The sequence below is a fragment of the Hyperolius riggenbachi genome, chromosome 1 (assembly GCF_040937935.1).
Source record: "Hyperolius riggenbachi isolate aHypRig1 chromosome 1, aHypRig1.pri, whole genome shotgun sequence".
Classification (NCBI taxonomy): Eukaryota; Metazoa; Chordata; class Amphibia; order Anura; family Hyperoliidae; genus Hyperolius; species Hyperolius riggenbachi.
Genome location: NC_090646.1, coordinates 89482334 through 89506335, shown reverse-complemented (window position 1 = coordinate 89506335; position 24002 = coordinate 89482334). Strand labels below are relative to the sequence as shown.

Sequence of the window (24002 nt, the reverse complement as noted above, 5' to 3'; positions counted from 1 at the left end):
GAAATGTACGCATGCTACAACTTCCTGTCCGATCAACTGTCCAACAGACATGAAATTGCATCGTGTGTTCCAAGCATTAGGCATGTTTCTAGGCTTTTCCTTTTTGTGCTCATAGGTTTTGCTTTAAATTGTCATTTTGCTACTGTTTTGAGCAAGTGAAGAGGGCCCGTCCCACCTAAGCATAAGTCATGTGACTGGTCTGATCACACTTGCCATAAATAAACTGCCTAATGCCTAGTACACACAGTGCAATTTTAAATCCGATTTGTCCGTCAAATCGATTATTTCTGACAGGTCCAATCAGATTTCCAATTTTCTGTTCACTTCTATACATAATCAATCAGAAATCAGCTTGGACCTGTCGGAAATAATTGACCGGCAGTCTGGCGAAAAACTGCATTGTGTGTACTAGGCATAAAATCAATCCGTTTAAAGTTGGCTGATCAGATATTTTGGGGGCGATAGGTTTTTATCAGAACTTTGTGCTGAGCTAGCCAGAATTTGATTGTCTGTTTGTATGTCCCATCTCAAATGCAGAACAAGAGATCTCTCATTTTTCTAGATGTTTTGTATAGTCTACTGATCTACCACCCTCCACCCATCTTAAGCAGCCCATACACTCAGCCGATTTTCTGGCCGACCGATCGATCGCGATCGATCGATCGATCGATCGATCGCAAATCGGTTGGCCAATCGACCGATCGACGGCCGATTTCGATCGATTTCGATGGATTTCCATCGAACTAGCAGGGTGGAAAATTTAGGTCGATCTGATGAGATTGCTTATCAGTTTGCATTGACCTTAATGGAAATCTGATGGCAAAAAAATGCCATCAGATCGAATTTCAACAGATTTCAAACTGAAATCTATTGGAATTCTATCCTGGTAAAAAATGTTCTAAAAACGCATCAGATAGATCATCAGATGCATTTCTTATCTGTCTGCTGCCAATCTGACGAGTGTATGGGCACCTTTACTCAAGTCTCACTCCAGAAAATAACTGGTAATTGACACATTTTACTGTAATTGAAATATAAAGTGCTTTTTTTGTTTGTTTTTTTCCAGGTTTGGGAATGGTCACACCTGTGAACGACCTTAGAGGATCTGACTCCATAGCATATGAAAAAGGGGAAAAACTGCTTAGATGTAAGCTAGCAGCATTTTATCGATTAGCTGATCTTTTCGGGTGGTCCCAGTTGATCTACAATCATATTACTGTGAGTATTAAACTGCAAGAACCAGTTCTACCTACTTACACCTGATCTGTCCTATTGTAGTTCCTGTGGCAAGTCGCCTCTTGCTTGTTCACTCTGCTTTCGCGTCTCATTGATCATCCCTGCCAGCTATCCCTCATAGAGTGCTTTGTCACTATTCACTTGAACTTGGGAGATGCTGGGGAAAGGTGAAACCAGAAAAACACAAAAGAAAACAGGGAGCCAATAGTGTAGATGGTATAAAATCGCCAAGATATGCGCAAGAAAAATAATACGTGCTCCTTCCTGATTGCCAGTAAATACAACCATGCATGCAGGGGGATTATCCACACTATTCATAAATTCATGTCCTGGCAATTTCAGAGTTAAGCTACATACACACGTACAGCAAGCGCATAACATGCAAATGACCACCCACACTACGAACCAAACGACCTGACGTACCGCACGACCTGTATGTCCACACGTCTGGATGGATAAACGACCAACTCATTTACATACTGCGCACGATAGCGGAACAACGGACTACACATTAAAAACAAGTACAAGTCGTTTAATAGTGGTTCAAACTACTCCTACACACGGACTACCTGCACAATATCAGACGACCGTAGACCAACATAGTTCCAACAGTTGAATCGGGCGCACCGCCTGTTATCAGCCACTTGTCAAGTAGTTTGCACGCGTATACATGCCTGATTGTCGTCCAACAGTCTAAAACGGACTAAAGTCGGCCAACAATAAATCAGTTTTGTTGAGCGTGTATGGGCCTTTAGGGTTTTGGTTTTGGGGGGGTTTTGTTAGCAGATTGAAAGTTTCATTCTCAGAAACCGAAGTGTTGAGAATTGGGCAGCCACTGCAGATTTTAAACATGCTGGCCTCTGTTAATGCCTCTAGTTCCGCTTGGCAAGTCCATATGTAGGATTTTGTTTGCTTCCGGTTTTCACTGACGGGAACATCTTACTGTCCTTCCCGTTCACCTTACCACACCTTTCGGTTGGATACATGGTTATAAACGTTTAATCAGGAAATAAATGATACCAGAGGATCCACAATTATCCTTTTTACAACCTGGATTGCTGCCAGCGGAGCTTTAAAAGGACTTTAATACATTCAAAAGCAAAGTCCTCTTGACAGAACAGCATGTAAGGACAAAGCCAGCGGCCATTATGAAACAAAAACATTGTTTCTTCCACGCAGTCTGATGTAATTGCATTCTTTAGTCAGACAGCATTGTTCCTACTAGGTTATTGCAAAGATCTGCAGATATCACACGTAATGATTTTGCTACCTTTGAAGCAGCTATTGTCCCTTGTCTATGTATCCAGTAGGGCATTATTTGGCCCTCAAGTAGTTTACCCACTTTGCAATATGTTTGGCCCACTCTAGACCACCTGGAAAGCTATACTGGCGGTGAAGCCCTAGAACACCAGGGAAGCCACATGGGCGAGGTAGGGTGAAAGCACTAAACACTAGGGAACTGTATAGGTGAGGGTTGGGCCTCTAGACACCAGGGAACTGTATAGGAGTTGGAGGGGGGCTATTTGATACGAAATAACTTTATAAGAGAGGAAGGTGGCCAGTAGACACGGAGGTTGGCCCGTGTTAAGGTCCCAGTGTACATTTTCGGCCCCCTTTGTATTTGAGTTTGTTCTAGGGTGTCATGTCTGTTTCCAAAACAGACCCATGCTGATGCCAAAACTTTTCCAAATTCAGTACCTGTACCACTGCATGGCTATGATGATTCACATGCAATGACTGAAAAAATGCAGTAGGCGGTTTTCCTTGCACGTAACTTTGAAGCAGCCCATTCATTTCACTGGGCTGTAATTCTGCATCCATATTGGCATGTGAGGAAACAGAGGGGATTCACACAAATGGAGACTTGCCTGTAGTCACAGAACTTTAGCCATTTAGAAATTCGCCTTGTTGGAAGTTCATTTTAAGTGTTTTTCTGGTGCTCAGATTGCTTGAAAAGGATTTTGTCTGGGCAGCATCACGCTAGTGTGGAGAACTCTGTCAGTCTGAATTATTTCTATAAATGCAGTTTGTCTTTCTAATGACAACTCTGGAATGTATTAAAGGACAACTGTAGTGAGAGGGATATGGAGGGTACCGTATTTATTTCCTTTTAAGCAATGCCAGTTAGGCTAGGTCCTTACTAGGCACGGTTGCAGGACGGACGCTGCAGTCTGGGATCAGGGGAAGTACCACCAGACTGCAAACTGATCAGTTTTCAAAAAAAGTGCATCAGTTTCTGTTCAGTTTTTTACAAAAGGACAAAAAGGACAGAAAGCGTCTCTATCATTAGGAAGGTAGTGGGAGGAGTTTTTGGGCCAATAATAAAGGTCAGGCTATCCGTTTTTCATCAGTTTTTGGTGCTATTTTGCCTGTGGAGATGGAGTTGCGTTTTCCCATTGCTTTTCACTACCCATCTGTGTATCCGTGGTCTGTAAAAATGCAGCAATTCCGGACCTTCCGTTCAGGTTTTGAAAACGGGTCCCCGCAAACGCAGACGGATCCGTTTCTTTCTTGGGTAAGGACGGCTGCTATTTTTAACATTAGTATCCGGGACTCCGTTTTTCATCTGGGCTGAAAAACGGAGCCACGGATACGTTTCCGGACCTAGTGTGGACTAGCCCTTACCTGGTTATCCTGCTGATCCTCTGCCTTTAACACTTTTAGCCATAAAGGCTGAACAAGCATGCAGCAGATCAGGTGTTTGTGACATTTATTGTCAGATCTGACAAGATTAGCTGCCTGCTTTTTTTCTGGTTTCATTCAGACACTGCTGGAGCCAAATAGATCAGCAGGGCTGCCAGGCAACTGGTATTGTTTAAAAGGAAATATGGCAGCCTCCATATACCTCTCCTTACAGGTGTCCTTTAAGTCAAGAATAACTGAAGCTAAATAAGGGGTCAGACCTTTACTGTATCCACATTGGTAGCCTGAATGGTTATAATTGTACTATGAAAAATCAAATTACTACATTAGCCGTTTTGGGACTAGTTCAGACTATTTCAGTTAGAACATTATGTGACGTATTCATTCTGTTTGATTGGAGTCCTCTGGGTAATGTGGAATACTCATGATCTGTTGTTCTGTATTTGGTACAGGTCAGAGTGAGTTCAGAGCAAGAACACTTCCTAATTGTTCCCTTTGGGCTGCTCTACAGTGAGGTTACTGCTTCTAGTCTGGTAAGTGCTAGCTAAGTCTGCTAATTACCCTATCTGTGTGGTTGTATATAGGGCATGATGTACAGTATGTGCTTAGTATTTTTTTTTTTCGTTTTTTTTTTTCTGTTTCCCAGTGACATTTTTCTAATTAAGTTTTTTTTATAATTTTTTTTTTCTTTTCCCGTTCCTTACAATGTTTTTCATTTTTTTTTCTCCTATATGGTCTTTTTTTTTCCTCCTGTGCTATTTGCCATTGTTGTCCACACCACTGTTCACATTAAACCTATCTCCAGGCATCGGTCTATAAACACCAAACTAGTAATTGCAGTGCTGAAATGTTGTTCGTGTAATCTGTAGGGAAAGGTCTTGTCGATAAATTTTGACCACATGACCAAAAAGCTGCTGTGAGTCAGATTTCAGGCTCTTTGAGTGTGAGGCTTCCCCTGGTATCTAGAACACATCATGTCCAATATTCAGACTGCAAGGGGGTAGGCACAGTCTGAATCTCTGTGAACATTATAGTACTATATATAGTGCTGGGCAGTCTGTGGTGCAGGAAGTGGCCAGTCTCTGATCTGGTCTTAGTCTGATCGAATTGGGTTGGAAATTATCCTGCTGCCGCCCCCAAGTTCCCCCCTGTACTAGGTCCACCTGCGTGCAGTGTTGAAAATTTACCTGCCATGCTGGCGCAAATCCTGGCCTTCTCCAGTGTCCGGCATCACCGCAAGCACCTGTATCACATGACCACTGCATGAAACGATGTCGCTGCATGCACCAATGTCCCGTGGTACAGGCGCTCACAAAGACGCTGGATACTGGAGGAGGCCAGGATTCGCACCAGCATGACAGGTAAATCTTAAACACTGCATTGGGGGAGCTGTCCGATCGAAAGGGCGCCCCAAAGTCAATTGATGTATGGGCACTCTTACTAGTGGTTTTATTAGGCATCCATCAACCATGGAGTTTTAAAACAAATTAAAACAAGCTTGGCAGTTGTTAACACGTATGTAAGAAGATATCCATGCCCGGAATGGGGATTAAAATATATTTTTAGGGTCCTGTTTATAAACCAGTGGTAACTGCTTCTTTAAAAATACTTTATTGCCATGTTTTTAATGTGTTTCCAGTACAAAGGCGAAAAAATAAAAAATAATCTTCACTGGGAATAAATAGCAGTAAAAAGGGCAGTAAAAATACACCTTGTGTGAGATAAGGGTAGGAGTGAGGCAGTTGCTGTCCTTTCCTCCCATTACTGCCACAACCTTCAGGAGGTGCAAGTTAATGTGGCGCAGCAGGGCTGTGGAGTCAAGGGGTCAGACCAATTTTTTTTTTTTTTTTTTTGTACCAACATCACAGCCCTGCTAAGTATTAGGGCTCATTTCCACTATAGCGAATTCGCATGCGTTTTTTGCATGAAAATTCGCATAGCAATACAAGTGAATGGGACTGTTTCCACTTGTCAGGATTCCTTTGCGTTTTTCTGTGCAGAAAAAATTCGCATGGCAGAGCCATCAGAATTCGCATACCGCATACCGCTATGCGAATCGCATACAATGTATTTAATAGGAAATACGCATGAGGTTTGGGCATGCGAATTTTCATGCAAATTTTCATGCGAATTCGCATAGAAACAATGGAAAAGCACACCAGCACTGCCATGGTTAAATTCGCATACATCGTCATCCATGCGAATTCGCATGCGAATTTGCATGAAAATTCGTATAGACCCGCATGCGAAATTCGCATCCGCATGCGAATTTTTACCGCGGCGCTTCGCACCGCACAAGTGGAAATGCAGCCTAAGGGCTCGTTCCCACTATCGCGATTCGCACATGTAATGTGAGTGGATGGGGCTGTTTCCACTCCTGCGGTGGCGTTGTGCGTTTTTTGTTGCGGAGAAAAAACGCACAAAAGAGGCAACGATTTCGCCTGCATCGGGAATCCGTGCGAATCGCCGCTAATGTATTTAATAGTAAAAACGCATGCGTTTTTACCCGCGATTTCGCACCTTTTTCAATTTTATTTTGCCCTGGCAGTGTCATGGTTAATTTCGCATGGCACCCTGCCATGCGAAATCGCACGCAAAATCGCGGGTAAAAACGCATGCAGAAACGCATCCGCATGCGTTTTTACAAGCGTCGGAATGCCGGCGAATCGCGTCGCAACAGTGGAAACAAGCCCTTAGACTAAGGAGTCGAGGAGTCTGAGCAATTTTGGGTTTCTGGAGTCCGTGGTTAAATAAACTGAAGAGTTGGATTCAGATTTTTTTTTTTTTTTTTTTATACCAACTCTACAGTCCTGTGGGACAGTTCAGAAGGACTACAGACTCGTCATTGGTTTTAAAAATAGCTGCAGGCCACTTTCTACCATCCTCTGCAGCATTGCCGTGTCTGTCTCCTTCTTTTTGCTGCTTTGTATTTACAAGAAAGCAGAAAAGAAATGAGATTAATAAAACAGTGGAAGTTATTTTTAACTTTTGTATCACTGTGTTTGTTTTTCTTTTTGTTGCACATGAAATGTAATTTGTCTTTAAAGTGAACCAGAGACGAAGCACCCTTGTGTATTTTACCATAGAAATCAGTGGGAACATTAGAGAAAACATTTACCATGCTCTCTGTTCCATCCTCACTGCTAAAAATGTCTGTTATCTAGCTGAGATAAGAATCCCGGACTGAGCATTGATTCTGGCTTTGCTATAATGACTCAGCTATAATGATTCCTGAGCAAAGCCAGCAGGGGGCAGGCTTGGACTTGAAGACAGCAAAGAACACAGTCTCAGCTATAATTATTCTGTAGCAAAGCCAGACCGACTGCTTAGTCGGGATTCTTATCTTAGAGGTGATAACAGGCAAATTAAACAGAGAACAATGTAACAAAGAGCAGATTAGGTGTTTACTGTCATGTTCCCACTGATTTATAAGGTAAAATACATGAGGTTGCTTCATCTCTGGTTCTCTTTAAAGCAGATTTGCAGAACGCTTGCGTCGTTCAATGCATTCTGTTTATGCTGTATATGTTTTTGTGTTTCAGGTTAAAATCAATCTGCAAGGTGAAATGATTGACCGCGGCAGCACCAACCTGGGAGTGAATAAAGCTGGTTTCATGTTACATTCCGCAATTTACGCTGCGCGGCCTGATGTGAAATGTATTGTTCACATCCACACCCCTGCTGGAGCTGCAGTAAGTATAGAGGCTTGAGCTGCCGTCTGCTGTCTAGGAAACCTATAATTCCACTCTATCTGAAATAGAGGCACAGAATATGGCTGTAGCAATATTTTAACTTCATGGGGAGATGTCCATTTACATTACAAAACACAAAAGTATGTGATACAGAATTCACTATATTTGACTGTATGATAGGATATGGTGGGAGACGGAAGACTAATGTAGCTGGACATCAATCCAAACAATCCCACTGACTTCAGGAAATCCCTTTCTTTGGGGGACTGCCAAATTGGACTTAAAGGTGAATACTCACCTAACCATACAAAAGAAATTGAGCACGATCAGTAAGATGCGCCTTTGTGCACATGAATTATGCCCATTGGCCATGGAGAAATTCCCATAAACACAACCAAAAAAGACAAAGCCAATCAGGGCCCATATTAAACAATCACCTGTCAAGAAAATAAGTTATCTTTATTGTACACAAGCTACATACATAAAAACAATTAAAACATAAAAGGTCTCCTGAAAAACACCAAATAATAATCGGTGTATACTCCTGCCATCTCTAATTATTATATTTAGGTATATTCACAAATTAATCATCCACCTCCCCAATGCAGGCTGACATTGAAAAATGCATTAATAATGTGCAAACTGTATGGGTGTCTAACTGCACCCTCCACAGATAAGGTGCTACGTGCTGTAAAAATACAATCCAGTGAGGGAATGTTTGCATGCTCACGTCCTCACAAAAAGTAAGGCACGTGCGCATACACACATGTACAATATCGCCTGTGCAATCAAAAGTGCCAAATTAACAATCAAAACTCAAAATCAAAATATCTTTGGGCAAATGTGTGCACGCCGACACCCACCCAAACCTAGTGGTGGCCAGCGTGTACACTAAGAGCCCACGTTACAATGTGCAAAACCGCAGAAACAATGTGCATCAAATACATGAAATTCATCAATACAATAAGGAGCGCTTCTCATACCTTCGTGTCAAAGTGCTAAGTAGTGCCAATTATAAGTGTGTGTTATCTGGGATAAGATGGTCCTGCTCACCTGGCGGGGATACGGCTGGGGTCCCGGGAGATCGCCTTACGCGGTTGCAGCTTACTGCTGCTTCTGAGGAGGCTACTCACCTAATGACGCAGGAAGATGGATCACGGCAATGTCCCCCAACAACGAGCGTTTCACTGATCCATCTTCCCGCTGACAGGCAGACATGATGTGCACAAACTAGAATTCAACTTTGCGCAGGATTCGTTGGGGATGTTAAAGATCCAATCCACCATGACGATCGTTGTCTCAAAGCGTCGTTGGGCTAAATTCATATAACAGCAATAGGAAGTCTCAATTCAAAAATTCCCAATTGTTTTGGGTGACAGTTAAAGAACAGTCGCACTGCACTATTATTCTTTAGTATTTGTATAGCGCTGACATATTCTGAATCGCTGTACAGAGTATATTGTTTTGTCCATTAACAGTCCCTCAGAGGGGCTCACAATCTAATACCTACCATACTTATGTCTATGTATGTATCGTGTAGTGCATGTATCATAGACTAGGGTCAATTTAGGGGAAAGCCGATTAACTTATCTGTATATTTTTGGGATGTGGGAGGAGACCAGAGTGCCCGGAGGAAACTCACCAACACACACGGGGAGAACATAGTAAATTCCTTGCAGATGTTGACTTGGCTGGGGTTCGAACCGGAGACCCAGCGCTGCAAGGAGAGAGCGCTAACTACTACACCACTGTGATGCCCTGCTATCTGCCGAGCAGACTGTTATGCTTTGTAGAATGGGAAGGAGTATAAACAGGAAGCATCCTGCTGCAGCAAGTAACGCAGGGATACAAAAGTGGTTGAATGAGTGGACTTTAGCACAGTAGATTGCTATTAATGCTGTGGGACACCTGTGCTCGCATCTGACTGCCACATACGGTATAAGGGAGCGCAAAACTACAGATTTTTGTCATTTAAATTTTGCTGATCACGTAGTTGGTCAGGGATACTTTTTTTTTTTTCTCTCCCCTTGAGACCTTTCAGAATGTTTATTCGCTGCCTTTACCTTTTTAGGTGTCAGCAATGAAGTGTGGCTTGTTGCCTCTGTCCCCTGAGGCGCTGTGTCTTGGAGAGGTGACCTATCATGACTATCATGGCATTCTAGTGGATGAAGAGGAGAAAGTATTAATACAAAAGAACTTGGGACCTAGAAGCAGAGTGAGTGATTGGCGATAGTTTCCTCTGCTTCTTCTGCTTTCTTAGTTCTTCATCTTTAATGTAATGTAATCCGTGTTGATTTCAGGTACTAATTCTCCGAAACCACGGGTTGGTAACTATGGGAGAAACAGTTGAAGAAGCTTTTTATTATATACACAATCTCGTGTCTGCCTGCGAAATTCAGGTAATTTAATGCTGAAATCATTTTGTACCTGTTCTTAATGTACAAGCTCATGTAGCTAGGTGGCACATTATAAATACATGATGATCATAACAATAATATATTGTGTGTAAAGACAGAGGGCTCTTTCACATCATGTGGATTTTTTTTTAGAGTACACTCAGGAATTAAAACAATTTTTTTTTTTTTTTTTTTTTTTAAAAGCACATTTTTGTATGGGGAAAAAAAGTATTACTGTAGCTTTAAGTATTTGTGATTTTTCGGGTTGCATATTTCAGTAAATGGTTTGCAGTTCTACATTAATGATAGTGGCTAAAACGTTAACAAAGAGGCACACAAAATGTAACAAGACATAAGCACCACCTAAAGTGGGTTGAAACTTTGTAAACTAAAATTGAAGTACTGTACCTACTCTTAGGTGCATAAAAACATTGTAAAGCATTTCCTGTGTATAAAAACATTTACTTTCAGTGCAGATGGAAGTAAAAGTTTTTATTGCTGTGCTTATCTTCAAATGTAATCATTACCAGCCAGACCTCTGCCTGGTCTCTTCACTCAGCTCTTACGCTTTCCCTCTCCTGAAAAACAGAAATATGCCTTCTTAAAGAGAATTTGTACAATAAAAAACATACCAATCGAGTCACTGTGATCTCGTGGATCCCTCTTTGCCATTTCCGCCGCTCCCCGCCGCAATCCTGGATTTTAATCGCCAGTTTTAGGCAGTGTTTACAAACAAAAAAATATGGCCACTAACCAGGAAGTGATGTGTGTGTGTGTGTGTGTGTGTGTGTGTGTGTGTGTGTGTGTGTGTGTGTGTGTGTGTGTGTGTGTGTGTGTGTGTGTGTGTGTGTGTGTGTGTGTGTGTGTGTGTGTGTGTGTGTGTGTGTGTGTGTGTGTGTGTGTGTGTGTGTGTGTGTGTGTGTGTGTGTGTATATACAGGATCTTCTCAAAAAATTTGCATATTGTGATAAAGTTCATTGTTTTCTGTAATGTACTGATAAACATTAGACTTTCATATATTTTAGATTCATTACACACAACTGAAGTAGTTCAAGCCTTTTATTGTTTTTCTTATTGATGATTTTGGCATACAGCTCATGAAAACCCAAATTTCCTATCTCAAAAAATTAGCATATTTAATCTGACCAATAAAAGAAAAGTGTTTTTAAAACAAAAGTCAACCTTCAAATAATTATGTTCAGTTATGCACTCAATACTTGGTCGGGAATCATTTTGCAGAAATGACTGCTTCAATGCGGCGTGGCATGGAGGCAATCAGCCTGTGGCACTGCTCAGGTGTTATGGAGGCCCAGGATGCTTCGATAGCGGCCTTAAGCTCATCCAGGGTGTTGGGTCTTGCGTCTCTCAACTTTCTCTTCACAATATCCCACAGATTCTCTATGGGGTTCAGGTCAGGAGAGTTGGCAGGCCAATTGAGCACAGTAATACCATGGTCAGTAAACCATTTACCAGTGGTTTTGGCACTGTGAGCAGGTGCCAGGTCGTGCTGAAAAATGAAATCTTCATCTCCATAAAGCTTTTCAGCAGATGGAAGCATGAACCCACTTTTGAACCAGAAACAGTGGCAGAAGCGCCTGACCTGGGCTACAGAGAAGCAGCACTGGACTGTTGCTCAGTGGTCCAAAGTACTTTTTTCGGATGAAAGCAACTTTTACATGTCATTCAGAAATCGGGGTGCCAGAGTCGTGTGTGTGTGTGTGTATAGTGTGTGTGTGTGTATAGTGTGTGTGTGTGTGTGTGTGTGTGTATAGTGTGTGTATAGTGTGTGTATAGTGTGTGTATAGTGTGTGTGTGTGTGTGTGTGTGTGTGTGTGTGTGTGTGTGTGTGTGTGTGTGTGTGTGTGTGTGTATATATGTATATATATATATATATATATATATATATATATATATATATATATATATATATATATATATATATATATATATATATATATATATATATATATATATATATATATATATATATATATATATATATATATATATATATGTATATGTGTGTGTGTGTATATATATATATATGTATGTATGTATGTGTGTGTAATGTATGTGTTCTCATGTTACAGTATACTACAAGTTTTTATTACATAGTGCACTCCAGTCTGGGATTCACACAGTTTCTCTTTCACAGCATGTGACAGGCAGCTCCCTCCCCCCTCAGCCTCACAAACTGCATCAGTGTTGTCAGAAACTGAGAGCAGAGAGTGAGGAGTAAACCAAGCACACAGAGCCTGCAGGGGGTGTGCATAACTTGTATTCATTACAACAGAGGCAGCCCATCGCACCCCTGTGTCACATGTGTGTCACGGCAGATAAGCCCATTTGAAAGTGCAAGCTGTAAACAATATGTCTGCTTCCACGAATCAGGAAGTAGACACTGTGCAGATTTATTTTAGGATTTGATTCAGTTCTAACAAAGAAATGTTTTCTGTTTAAAGGTTATTATGCTGTTGTGTATCTTTTGGAGCAGAGAGGAGTTCTGAGTTCAGGTCCACTTTAAAACAGAAGGTATTTTCAATTATTCAGGTTGTAGTAAGCATATGATGTCTCTCAGAAGGGACTATTTGCATATAAAGCCGTGATGCATTGTGGGAGGCATGATATACTCACACTAACCTGTATAATGGCAAATACCTTCTGTTTTAAGAAGGCACATTTCTGTTTTTCATAGTGTTTTAGTACGATGGCTTTTGGGTCCTCTTTAGCCCCTTACACACTCTTAGGAGTTATGGTTCACCATGAGCTTGCTGGGGGCAGTCTGTCCTTCTCCTGAAGTGATTCAACTGTTGCCTTGGTGATGTCTATTGAGCAGAAGAAGGAGGGTTTGACACAGGCAGAGAGTTTATTCTGGCCGGTAGTTTACTCTGCATCCTCCAGAGGCTTCTTCCGTTCTCTTTCACCAGGCACTGTCCCCTCCGCAAAACCACTTTTTGACGCCTTGCACATGCACTGTAGCACGGACCCCGATCATGCTTCGGCAGAAAGAGTCAAGCCTAATTTGGGCAGTGCTACTGTGCAAGCACAAGCTACCTGTGCAGTAGAGCATCCTGATTGGGCTCAACCATTTCCGCTGAAGCCTGAACAGGTGCAGTGCAGCCACGCTTTGTGGGTCCTTGTTCCTGAATGGCTTGGTGAAGGAAGACTTCCTGAGGTAAGTATCTCCCCGCCCCCCCCCCCCCCCCCCTCATCCCCCACACCCCCTCATCCCCCACACATGCACACACACAAATCTCAGTTTGTTCTCGCCTTCCATTGTGTAGATTTTCCTGCTAACTCTGTCTTCTGCTCTTCAAGGTACGCACCCTGGCCAGTGCTGGGGGTCCAGACAACTTAGTGCTGCTAGATCCCAGCAAATACAAGAAGTCCCGTTCACCTGAGTCACCATCTGGAGAAGGAGTGACCCACCCAAAGTGGCTTGTTGGGGAGCAGGAGTTTGAAGCCCTCATGAGAATGCTGGATAACTTGGTATGAAGACCCATAGTGGTCATGAATAATTGAATTGTTGATCTCCAGTTCAGACATTCAGATACAGTTTACGCAAGGTCTCAACAAACGTAGTCACTTCAGCTCTAACTGTAGCACACGCCTTATGCTGGACCTGGAAAAACAAATTGCCTTGTAACTCTAATAATAGACTGTTGTAAATTACAACCAGAACTCTGAGATTAACATTTTTCTCCCATGTCAAACAGTCATACCTGCTGTACATGAGTTTTTAACTGCATTTCAGGGCTATGCTTGACATTTGTCAGATAATAATAATAATAATAATATTATTATTATTATTATTTAGTATTTATTTAGCGCCAACATCTTACACAGCGCAGTACAGAGAATATATTGTCTTGTCACTAACTGTCTCTCAGAGGAGCTCACAATCTAATCCCTACCTTAGTCGTTTGTCTATGTATGTATCGTGTAGTGTATTTGTTGTAGTCTAGGGTAAATTTTAGGGGGAAGCCAATTAACTTATCTGTATGTTTTTGAAATGTGGGAGGAAACCGGAGTGCCCGGAGGAAACTCACGCAGACACGGGGAGAACATACAAACTCCTTGCAGATGTTGACCTGGCTGGGATTCGAACCGGGGACCCAGCGCTTGCAAGGCAAGAGTGCAAACCACTACGCCACTGAGCTGCCCATATTTTCACCATGTTTGCCTAATAGGCTGCAACAGAAATGTGTGAAAACAAGCGTAGTGAAGTCTTCATTGTCTTAAAACTCAGTTTTTTAATTAATAAGTTACCTAAATTGTGTATAATACACAATGCTTTAGATTTCACCATCATAATCTACAGTATGAGTATGATAAGAATGTAGTCATACACCTGGCTCTTCATCTCTTTTAATAATTTAGTAATTGTGAATTGTAAACAGCGTAAGTTGCCTTGCAAATTTTGTAAACTGAGATTGAAGTATATGAATAGTTTTTCCAAGATTTGACATTTGTATCTGTACCCCACTGTCATAGTAAATTGTGCGTATTTTCTAACTTTTAAAATGTATATACTTCTATTTGCAACTATTCTCTGTTTGAGAGGTGGGGATGTGCTGCTTTCTTTAGTCATAATGGCATTAGCTAAATTGGGAGGTCTTCTCAGAGTTCTGTCAACTTTGAGAAGTACAAATAGCAGTAAGGGCCCATTCACATTGTGATTTTAACCCCCCCCCCCCAAAAAAAAAAAACCCCTGCGATTTACACGCTCAATTGAGATGCGAATGCAAGGTGCACGGACTGGATTGCAAATATGGAAATCTGATGCAATGGAAGCCTATGGGAATGGGCAGTGTATGTTCCAACTAGGCTGATCACCACATGCAAAACGTTGACTCGCCTGTCCAGTGGATTTGATTCTGCCGCCACTTGGTCCCAAGCAGATCAGAGCCCAGCAGAAGCATGGAGCACCTCATTGGTTAGCAAAGAAACAATGGGAATCCTGCTTTAACAGAGAAAATTCTCATTGGTTCAAGGCGGACCAGTGAGAATTTTCAGTGTTGCTAGGTAAATCTCCTGTTGATATTTTTACAATCCATCTGGGAACCCCATGGATCAGCCAGGCTCCGATCGGTTCCGGGATGAGCGGCAGTCGGGTGGTGACCCAAATGCAGTGAATGCAAAAGAGCAGGTATATGAACAACCCAGTGTTGTTACTTACTGTGCCGTTTTTTGCATTTTACAACCTTCATTATGAATCGGGTCTTACTCCCAATTTCAACAAAAGGAACTTTGTGTTTACACATGCATCAAACTGAGAGTAAACTTGCTTTAACACCTTTTCTTTTTCCCCATGCACAGGGTTATAGAACTGGCTACCCATATCGATGCCCTGCCCTGCGAGACAAGGCCAAAAAGTACAGTGATGTAGAGATCCCCGCCAGCGTCACTGGCTATTCCTTTGGCAGTGATGGTGACTCAGGCACGTGTTCCCCTCTCAGACACAGTTTTCAGAAACAGCAGCGGGAGAAGACAAAATGGCTGAACTCTGGTAGAGCCGATGAGGCCTCAGATGAAGGTCAAAACGGAGGCAGCCCCAAGTCGAAGACTAAGGTGTGGACGAACATTACACACGATCACGTGAAACCCTTGCTGCAGTCTCTCTCGTCCGGTGTCTGCGTGCCAAGCTGTATAACCAACTGCTTGGTCTGTGCCTACCTTACTGTTCATAGTTGATATAGAGCAACTTGAGGTGGTTGGCACTTGGAAGTTTTGGGAATACTACCAAGAGCCCTCCTCCATCTGCTGGGCCTTACATTACCTTCTCACTGACTTTCTTCCAAACAACTGATTATCTGTAGATCAATCCTTGTAGTCTGCTTGAAACTGCTTAAGATGACCTGTTTCTTTCTTTGCTGTTTTTTCCTTCTTTTAATCTATGTGACTATTCAGGTGCTAGTCTAGTTTAGCGGACCCAGCAGGAAACCTCATAGGGAACAGTTCTCCAATCACAGCACCCTCTACAGCACAAAGCGTTGTGATTGGCTGAATAGTGTGGGCATAGATAACCTAGCCGTTAAGAGGGTGCTGTGCACCCAATCACATTAGCAGAGGTTTCCTGCTGGGTCCCCTAAACTAGTCTAGCGCCACTATTTAATACTAATATTTTATCAGTCTGTTAAAGAGTATGAATGCCAAATACTATCATAAATTTAACAGTATTTTCTAAAGAGCAATTAACCTCTTAAGCAGTTCACTATGCGTATTATCCTGATAGCTGTCCTCACCTCCTCCTACTCTGCTATGTGTGGATGAGCCTCTTTCCCAAAGCTTTCAAGCTCCTTAGCCAGCCTCCTACTGCATGAATTGTTGCATGTCAGTAGATGGCCATATATTTATATATGACAAACATTGGTAAAAGCGGGGAGTGGCATAACTAAAGTGCAGCTCAGGCCTTCTGCCGGCACTTACCGATAGATACTGCTGTAAGAAAACTTGTTTTACAAATCCTCATAGTCTGTCTGGTTTGTAGACTGTCTTTGTCTGCCTGGTGTCATCCAAACAGCAGTGACCACACCATATAGAATGTTTACCATGTCCGGTTGTGTTCAGTGTAACACTCCTTGGTTATTGCCAACCATGTGATTGCTGGCCCTTGGTCTGTATGTTTATGTAACTGCCATAACTATGTTCTTTTGTTGAAGATCTTTTTAGGTAGTGTGAAATAATGAGTTGGCAGGCTACTGGCTCAGGTATAGGTTGAATATTATGATAGAGACAGAAGTCTTTTCTACATTTGTGCAAGAAATTCCAAAATGGGAGACAATACAGCACCTTGTGAGAGGTTGGTTTACCTAAATGGTCCACGCTCTTTCCTGATGTCCATCATGAGCTCCACAGACTTGCCCATTGCCACTTAGAACTCTGTTGCTATACAGCGTCCCCCAAGGCTTCAATCGCACCCCCCCCCCCCCCCCCCCCGTGCACTACTGTCCACGTAAATCAAACATCGCTATCCGGCTTTTTACCTCTTGATGTGTCAGCCTCGCCGCTCCCCGCCTGTGTCCCTTCGATCCCCGCTGATTGGAGGGAAGGGACGCAGGCGGGGAGCGGATTAGATTTATGGGGACAGCAGAGTGAGGGGGGGGGGGGCCTGGGGGACGCTCTATAGCAACAGATGCAGGGTATTATATGCAGACCCATCCTCTGTGTGCTAATAGGATTCTTAGAACCCACCTCGGGTTCTCTTTAAGGTTCCCATTAGCATTTCAATTTCCAGGACAATTGATTATCAGATCCTTGGAATAGGTCAGATACCACTTTTCGAGGCCCGCCAATGGAGGGGAAAATGGTAAGCAATCAGACTACAAGAATTAGGATTGACAGAACGATCGATAGAATGTACCGTTAATGGGAACCTTTCTAAATGTACTTTTAAAGATTTACGCTTACAAGCAGCTCCCCAGCCAACCTTATTTCTTTATTTTTTTTAAAGAGAACCCGAGGTGTGTTTAAAGAATGTTATCTGCATACAGAGGCTGGATCTGCCTATACAGCCCAGCCTCTGTTGCTATCCCAAACCCCATTAAGGTCCCCCTGCACTCTGCAATCCCCCATAAATCACAGCCGTGCTGTGAGGCTGTTTTTACATCTGTAGTGTCAGTCTCGGCTGCTCCCCCGCCTCCTCCATAGCTCCGGTCCCTGCCCCCATCCCTTCCCTCCAATCAGCAGGGAGGGAAGGGATGCAGGCCGGGACCGGAGTTCTGCAGGAGGCGGGGAGAGCAGCAGACTGACACTATAGAGATAAACACAGCCAGCTCTGACAAGCTGTTTGTCAGCAGCGTGGCTGTGATTTATGAGGGATTGCAGAGTGCAGGGGGACCTTAGGGGGGTTTGGGATAGCAACAGAGGCTGGGCAGTATAGGCAGATCCAGCCTCTGTATGCAGATAACATTCTTCAAACCCACCTCGGGTTCTCTTTAAAGTGTGAATCTGCTAGCTTGGGTATCAGAACGTGAAAACTCCAGAGCTTTGTGGTAGAATAAATTCAGTATTATGCATGTATATAACAGAATAGAGGACTGACTGGATCAGAAGCTCTGGTTTCATGATATATAAAATTCCTCCCCGAGTTAGACTATGTGGTGTATGGGAGATGGGCTGCCCATGATGCTGAATAGTTTTTATACATCATGGCACGCCCTCTAGGGTCTGGAGGGAGTAGTGCCTGTCCAGTGAAAAATAGTACTGGCCACTGTTGCTGTGCTGCAACTCCCTGTATTGCTCAGTGAAGGTGCTTTATTTATATTCCTGTAGGCCCTACTTAGAGGGTTATTATACTTTATGCTAAGATAAGGTTTATGTCTTGTCTTGGTTATTTATCCTTCAGGATTATATTGTATGCCATAGACTGTAATACAGCTGTATACCTTTCTAGGGTACAGATAATGCCCCTTCTTTTTTTTAAAGACCTCATCATCCATGCTTAAAAAAAAATCCCATTTCCTTACTCGCTGTTTTCACCATGTACATCTTATTTATTGGTCTGTCTGTTTGTGCCCTTTTTATACAAACAAATTGTAAGGTGCAGTGATTTATTATGTGAAGATTACAAGTGAGTATAAACTTACCCATTATCCATCATTCTCTTCCTCTTGGATCTAGACTTGCTATGTTTTCTCTTCCTTTTCCCCACTTTCTTGGTTTCTTTGGAATGGTGTCTGGTTACAGAACAGGCTGCACCAATGTTCTTCTTAAACTGTTTTTGTTTTTTCATTTTACTTCTGCACTTTCCAAATTGGCAAAGTTCATCACAGCCTCATATGGTTTTTCACTAGTTACAAATGTACAAATCTCTAGAGAAACATTTGCAATTTAGTCATGAAAAAAACATGAATCCTAAAGAGAACATTAAGTTAAAAACAAATGGTTAAATGATTGTTGACGTATAATAGGGAAAAGGACGGCTTTATTTTTCTGGTGTGCAGATTTTACATTGTTTGACATTCATGGAACTGATGTTAGAAGGAAGCAGCGCCATGCATCTTAGTTCCTCAGTGTAAGGGAGAATGGATGTTGGTTCCGTTGATGTTTAGGCCTGTAGGATATTTCTCCCCCTCTTGTTTAAAGGAAACCCGATGTGACATGATGAAATAGACATGTGTATGTACAGTGCCTTGCACACAAATAACTATGCTGTGCTCCTTTTTTTCTTTCTCTGTCTGAAAGAGTTAAATATCAGGTATGTAAGTGATTGACTCAGTCCTGACTCAGACAGGAAGTGACTACAGCGTGACCCTCACTGATGAGAAATTCCAACTATAAAACTTTCCTAGCAGAAAATGGCTTCTAAGAGCAGGAAAGCGATAAAAAGGTGAATTTATTATCAGTGAGGGTCACACTGTAGTCACTTCTTGTCTGAGTCGGGACTGAGTCAGCCACTTACATACCAGATATTTAACTCTTTCAGACAGAGAAAGAAAAACAGGAACACAGCATAGTTATTTGTGTGCTAGGCACTGTACATGCACATGTCTATCTCATCATGTCTCAAGTCACTTCGGGTATCCTATAGTCTTTTATGGAAACCGTTTGAAAGTCCCACATTAGGGGTGCAGAATGGTTTCCATTTATGAGGCCATAAATTAAATACAGACAGTCCCCTACTTACAAACAACTCGAGTTACGGTTCAGCGATACAAAGTTGTCTTTATGGACAAAATATGCCATACTGTTTATGCAGTATTTTATAAGCTGTTATAAGTAGTTTAAAAACAATCAAAATCATTTGCAGCCATATCAAATGCATCCCCCCCCCCCTTCCCAAAAAATGGGGTGAAAAGGTTCCTGCGTCATATACGGTGAATGCAGGAAATCCCTGACTTACGAACGTCCGCTTATGCAAACCGCCACCATGACGAGGACTCCTTGCATTGCCCCCTTCCTTTGTGTCTCAGCTCCCTCCCTCTCCGTTTGTCCACTGCCCCTCCTTGTCTCTTCACCCTCCCCCTCTGTTTGTACGCTCCACCTCTGTGTCTCTGCTCCCTCCCCCTTCATTTGTTCGCTCCCTTCCTCCTTTCTCCTGGTCCCCCTGTAAGTAGAAGTGTAGCGGAAGCATTTTTTACCTAATCCATGGCTCTCATGGGGATCATAGACCTCTTCTCTCCCACACTTCCACTTTAGTAACAGCTTCTGCTGATTGCGTCATCAGCAGAAGCCATAACTAGGGGGAGCTGCACAGGACAGGAGAGGTCTGCGATCCTGGTGGGAGCATTGGATTGGGTAAGAGACACAGCGGCTACACTTCTACTAATAGGGGGAGCAGGAGACACAGGAGGGGACACACTAGGGACAGAAGGAAATCATTTTTCACCATGTATAACACAGGACTCACAAACTAATTTGGCTTACAATCTCCCGGAACAGAACCTGTTTTTAAGTAGGGGACCACCTGTACAACATGCATATTATAATTGGTTATGATAAAGTATAACCCATCTCGGTTATAGTTGTTGTGGACAGAGACAAAACTGTTCTAACCACAGACAGGACTCGCGTGGAAAGGATTTGCTCTTGTTGCTTGTAGCAATCCATTGTTTTCCTTGTCTCATTTTAAAACCAGCACTGTAAAATGGCGACTGCAAGCAGGACAAAACATGTCCAAGGAAATAATAAGCCATTCTGATACACTAAGGAACTCCTGACAATGCAGGGGTCAATTCACTCCCACTTTAAATTAGAACTATGCAAGTTGACTTTTATATATAGCTGGCATGTAATTGCCTTTACTTTCTCTAAAAAATACTCTGGAATTTCTGAGTTTCTAAATTCTGCTGCTTTGTCAGCTGCTCAGCCTCATGTTGTCCACAGATGCCATATGACAGTTTCTGACTGACCATAACTATTTCAGATAGCTGCACCCCATAGGTAATGATTTGCTTCTCTGTGATCGTTTGCCTTAACCTCACAGGCAACTATGAAATTGGCACTGTTAAGGTCCGTAGACACGCTCAACAAAAGTTGCCGCAAACAACCAATGTCGCAGACCTGACACCAAAGACAAACTAGTTTTTCCAACTACATTGTCTGCACATCAATATAACAAACAACCAACTAATTTATACACTGTGCCCACAAGTGTAAGTGAGGTTACGCACGAATTTTGAAGAATATGGCCGACTGCTAGATACCTGCCTAACAGTCGTCTGAGTTGATCTGCCGGTATCTTGTCATTGTCGGTTGGCTACATTATTCATTTATTTTTTTACATGATTGCCATTGGATGTGGCAAAATCTGTTGTTTGTATGACATTTCAAATGACTTTTGTTGAATGTGTACATAGCTTTAGAATGGCAGGACTAATTATAGAGAACTGCTACACCATTATGCAATAGTATCACCAGAACATTTGCCATTTATCAGTCCTGTATCCCAGACCTATAATAGCTTGCAGGCTCAGCTATAAAGTGGACAAGGACTGTGTCCCTCAGGCTAGGTTCACAGTGGTCAGTTGCATTCCTCAGGCTAGGTTCACAGTGGTCAGTTGCATACCGCACGAGTTATGAGTGTGAACTGCAATGGAGAGGGACATAGGGCTTGATTCACAAAGCGGTGATAACCCAGTTATCACGCCTAAAAGACTTTAGGCGTGATGACCTTTTCACCACTGAGTTATCACAGCTTTTTCCTGCTCTTCGCGCGAAGTTACCGCGCGTACGCGCGTAAGCGCGTGAGAGCGCGCGCAAAGTCCCATAGGGTTTAATGGGAGCTTCGCGCGAAGCGTCGGGTGCTGCGCGCGCACTTACGCGCGGTAACTTCGCGCGAGTTTCTTCTTATCATGCCTAAAGTGAGTTTAGGCGTGATAAGGGCCTTTTCACCAGCGTGCAAACACTTTGCACCGCTTGGTGAATCAAGCCCATAGACTTTAATCCAAAGCCTGCATGCAGCGAGTTAGAGTAATGTGATCAGTTAGTTACATCACAGCACTGTGAACAGGCCCATAGGATTGTATGGGCAGTGAGTTGACCTGCAGAATTATTCTGCAATGAAACTGAGCATTATAAACTAGCCCTTAATTTGAATAAAGCAAATATTGTAACTCTTTGGCACAGATACGATTATTTTAATCTGTGACACAATAAACTCATTCAGACTATAAAAGATTGGCAGACAGCGGAGACGTTGCTTACAGATTTGCAGTGCTGTAGGTGGCCTTAGAATTCTGTTGTCTTTGATTATCTCATGAGGTTTGTGTAGAAGTGATAGACATTTTACAGAACACTTATCTTTCATTGACTTTTGCTGCCTTTTTATTTATTTTTTGAACTCATTACTTCCATCTGCTCCCTTTTTGTTTTTTTAAACTTCAAGGCAAACTCTCTGAACTGTAGCTTAAATGAATTTTTTGTTGCTCTGATTTGGCAGCTTATTTTCCTGTGGAAAATGAAGTATATACCACGCTGTTTTCGTAGCTTGTTTGTTTGTTTCTTTTCTATGCCAACTTTGGTGATGCCCACTCGCTAAACACAATCATGGTACCAGACCCTTTTGAGTCACAGAGGGTCCCGCCAGACACTGAATTACAGTTTCTCCCAGGACCACCTGTTGCAAAAGGGTCAGAATCCGGTGAGTGACTTTGTATTGTGTTCTGCAGCCTGTACATTTTTATGCTTCTCATTTTGCCTCCAAGATTTCTTTTTGTTTTATAAGGGGACTGAATCAATGATGTGCGTAGACAAGATTTAGAACATTTATGTCGTGCTTTTCTCCTGGTGGACTCAAAGCACAAGAGCTGCAGCCACTAGGGCGCCCTCTATAGGCAGCCGTGTTAGGGAGTCTTGCCCAATGTTTCTTTACTGAATAGATGCTGGCTTAATGAACAGGAAGAACAGTTATTCGCAGAGCCCTTAACCAGTACACTATCCAGCCACTGCATGTGCGTAGAACTAACTAGTTGAACTAATGAGATAAATGTTGTTATATAGCATACCTAAAGACAGTCTGGTCCTTGAAAACCCTTTCCCAACTAGTAGCTTTATTCACTGGGGAGGTTTTCGCCCATGTCTTGCCCATTTTATGCAGGGCCGGATTCGTACTCTTTACCACCCTAGGCCACTGTCACTAGCTGCCCCCCTTCTGTATAGGTAGTGAGATGACCCCTTCCCCCTAGTGTATAGGTAGCCTGATGACCCCCCCCCCCCCCGTATAGATAGCCAGATAACTCCTCCCCCCCCCTTCCCTCCAGTATAGGTAGCCAGATGACTACATTAATCCCTCCTTTTCCCACCCCCCACCTTTCAGTATAGGTAGCCAGTTCACCTTCACACCACACCTGCCATCTGTGTCAGTCATTTCTCTGCTTGTCTCCAGTGCAGAACCTTCCTTTTCCTTTCCTTCTCCAATGCTGTCCAAGTCCATAGCCGCCAGCCACAATGCAAACATGCACACATGCACAGATAGCAAGGTGGTTGCTGCACAGGCAGCTAGCAGCAGAGTACCGCGGTCAAGCGCTCAGCCGATCTCCCTGCATTGCACCATTTGCAAGCTTGCAAATGCTGTGCCAGTTTAGCCTGCTGCTTTGATGCCCTTGCTCCTGTGGTGCCATGGCCTAGGCCTAAATCTGGCACTGGTTTTATGGTGCTGTGGCTTCAGATTTCACTTGCAATGTGCTAGCAGTTAATGAACTCTTGATGCGCATATCTTAATATGCAAGCTTTACTACAGCTACAGTTGTTTTAATTGAAACCTATACTATTGACTCTAGAACAGAATTGTGATCTTTGTGCTGTATAGGTTATGCCCAATTTTATAAACTCATTCACTCCCAGTAGAAATACCAATCTGCACCTACTGCATACAAAGTTTTTAGCCAACTCCCTCTTTTTTTAATTTGTGCTGTGTCCATGTGAATATTAATGCACTAAATTTTATTGGATCCAGTTTAAAAGAATAGTGAGGGTGAAAATAAACTGATGAAATAAACAATTGTATCTATCCTCCTCCTCCTAAAAAGTGACCCTTTTTAGATCCCACAGTTTAATTTCATAATTTAATCTACTTTTTCTAAGTTTTTACTGT

General features: G+C 42.6%; 1 protein-coding gene across 12 annotated transcripts in view; it reads left to right on the top strand.

Annotated features, from left to right (window-relative positions):
- The window catches only part of ADD1 (adducin 1), a 145362-nt gene that overhangs the window by 81092 nt on the left and 40268 nt on the right, over positions 1-24002 (top strand). For 9 of the 12 annotated variants that reach the window (XM_068276444.1, XM_068276407.1, XM_068276453.1 and 6 more), the window contains exons 4-10: positions 1067-1218; positions 4332-4412; positions 7422-7571; positions 9643-9786; positions 9872-9970; positions 13286-13456; positions 15287-15631. In XM_068276444.1, the coding sequence (XP_068132545.1) occupies positions 1067-1218; positions 4332-4412; positions 7422-7571; positions 9643-9786; positions 9872-9970; positions 13286-13456; positions 15287-15631 (1142 nt within the window). The remainder of the gene's footprint in view (positions 1-1066; positions 1219-4331; positions 4413-7421; positions 7572-9642; positions 9787-9871; positions 9971-13285; positions 13457-15286; positions 15632-24002) is intronic. The other 3 variants (XM_068276463.1, XM_068276474.1, XM_068276512.1) reach the window with 1 other exon arrangement.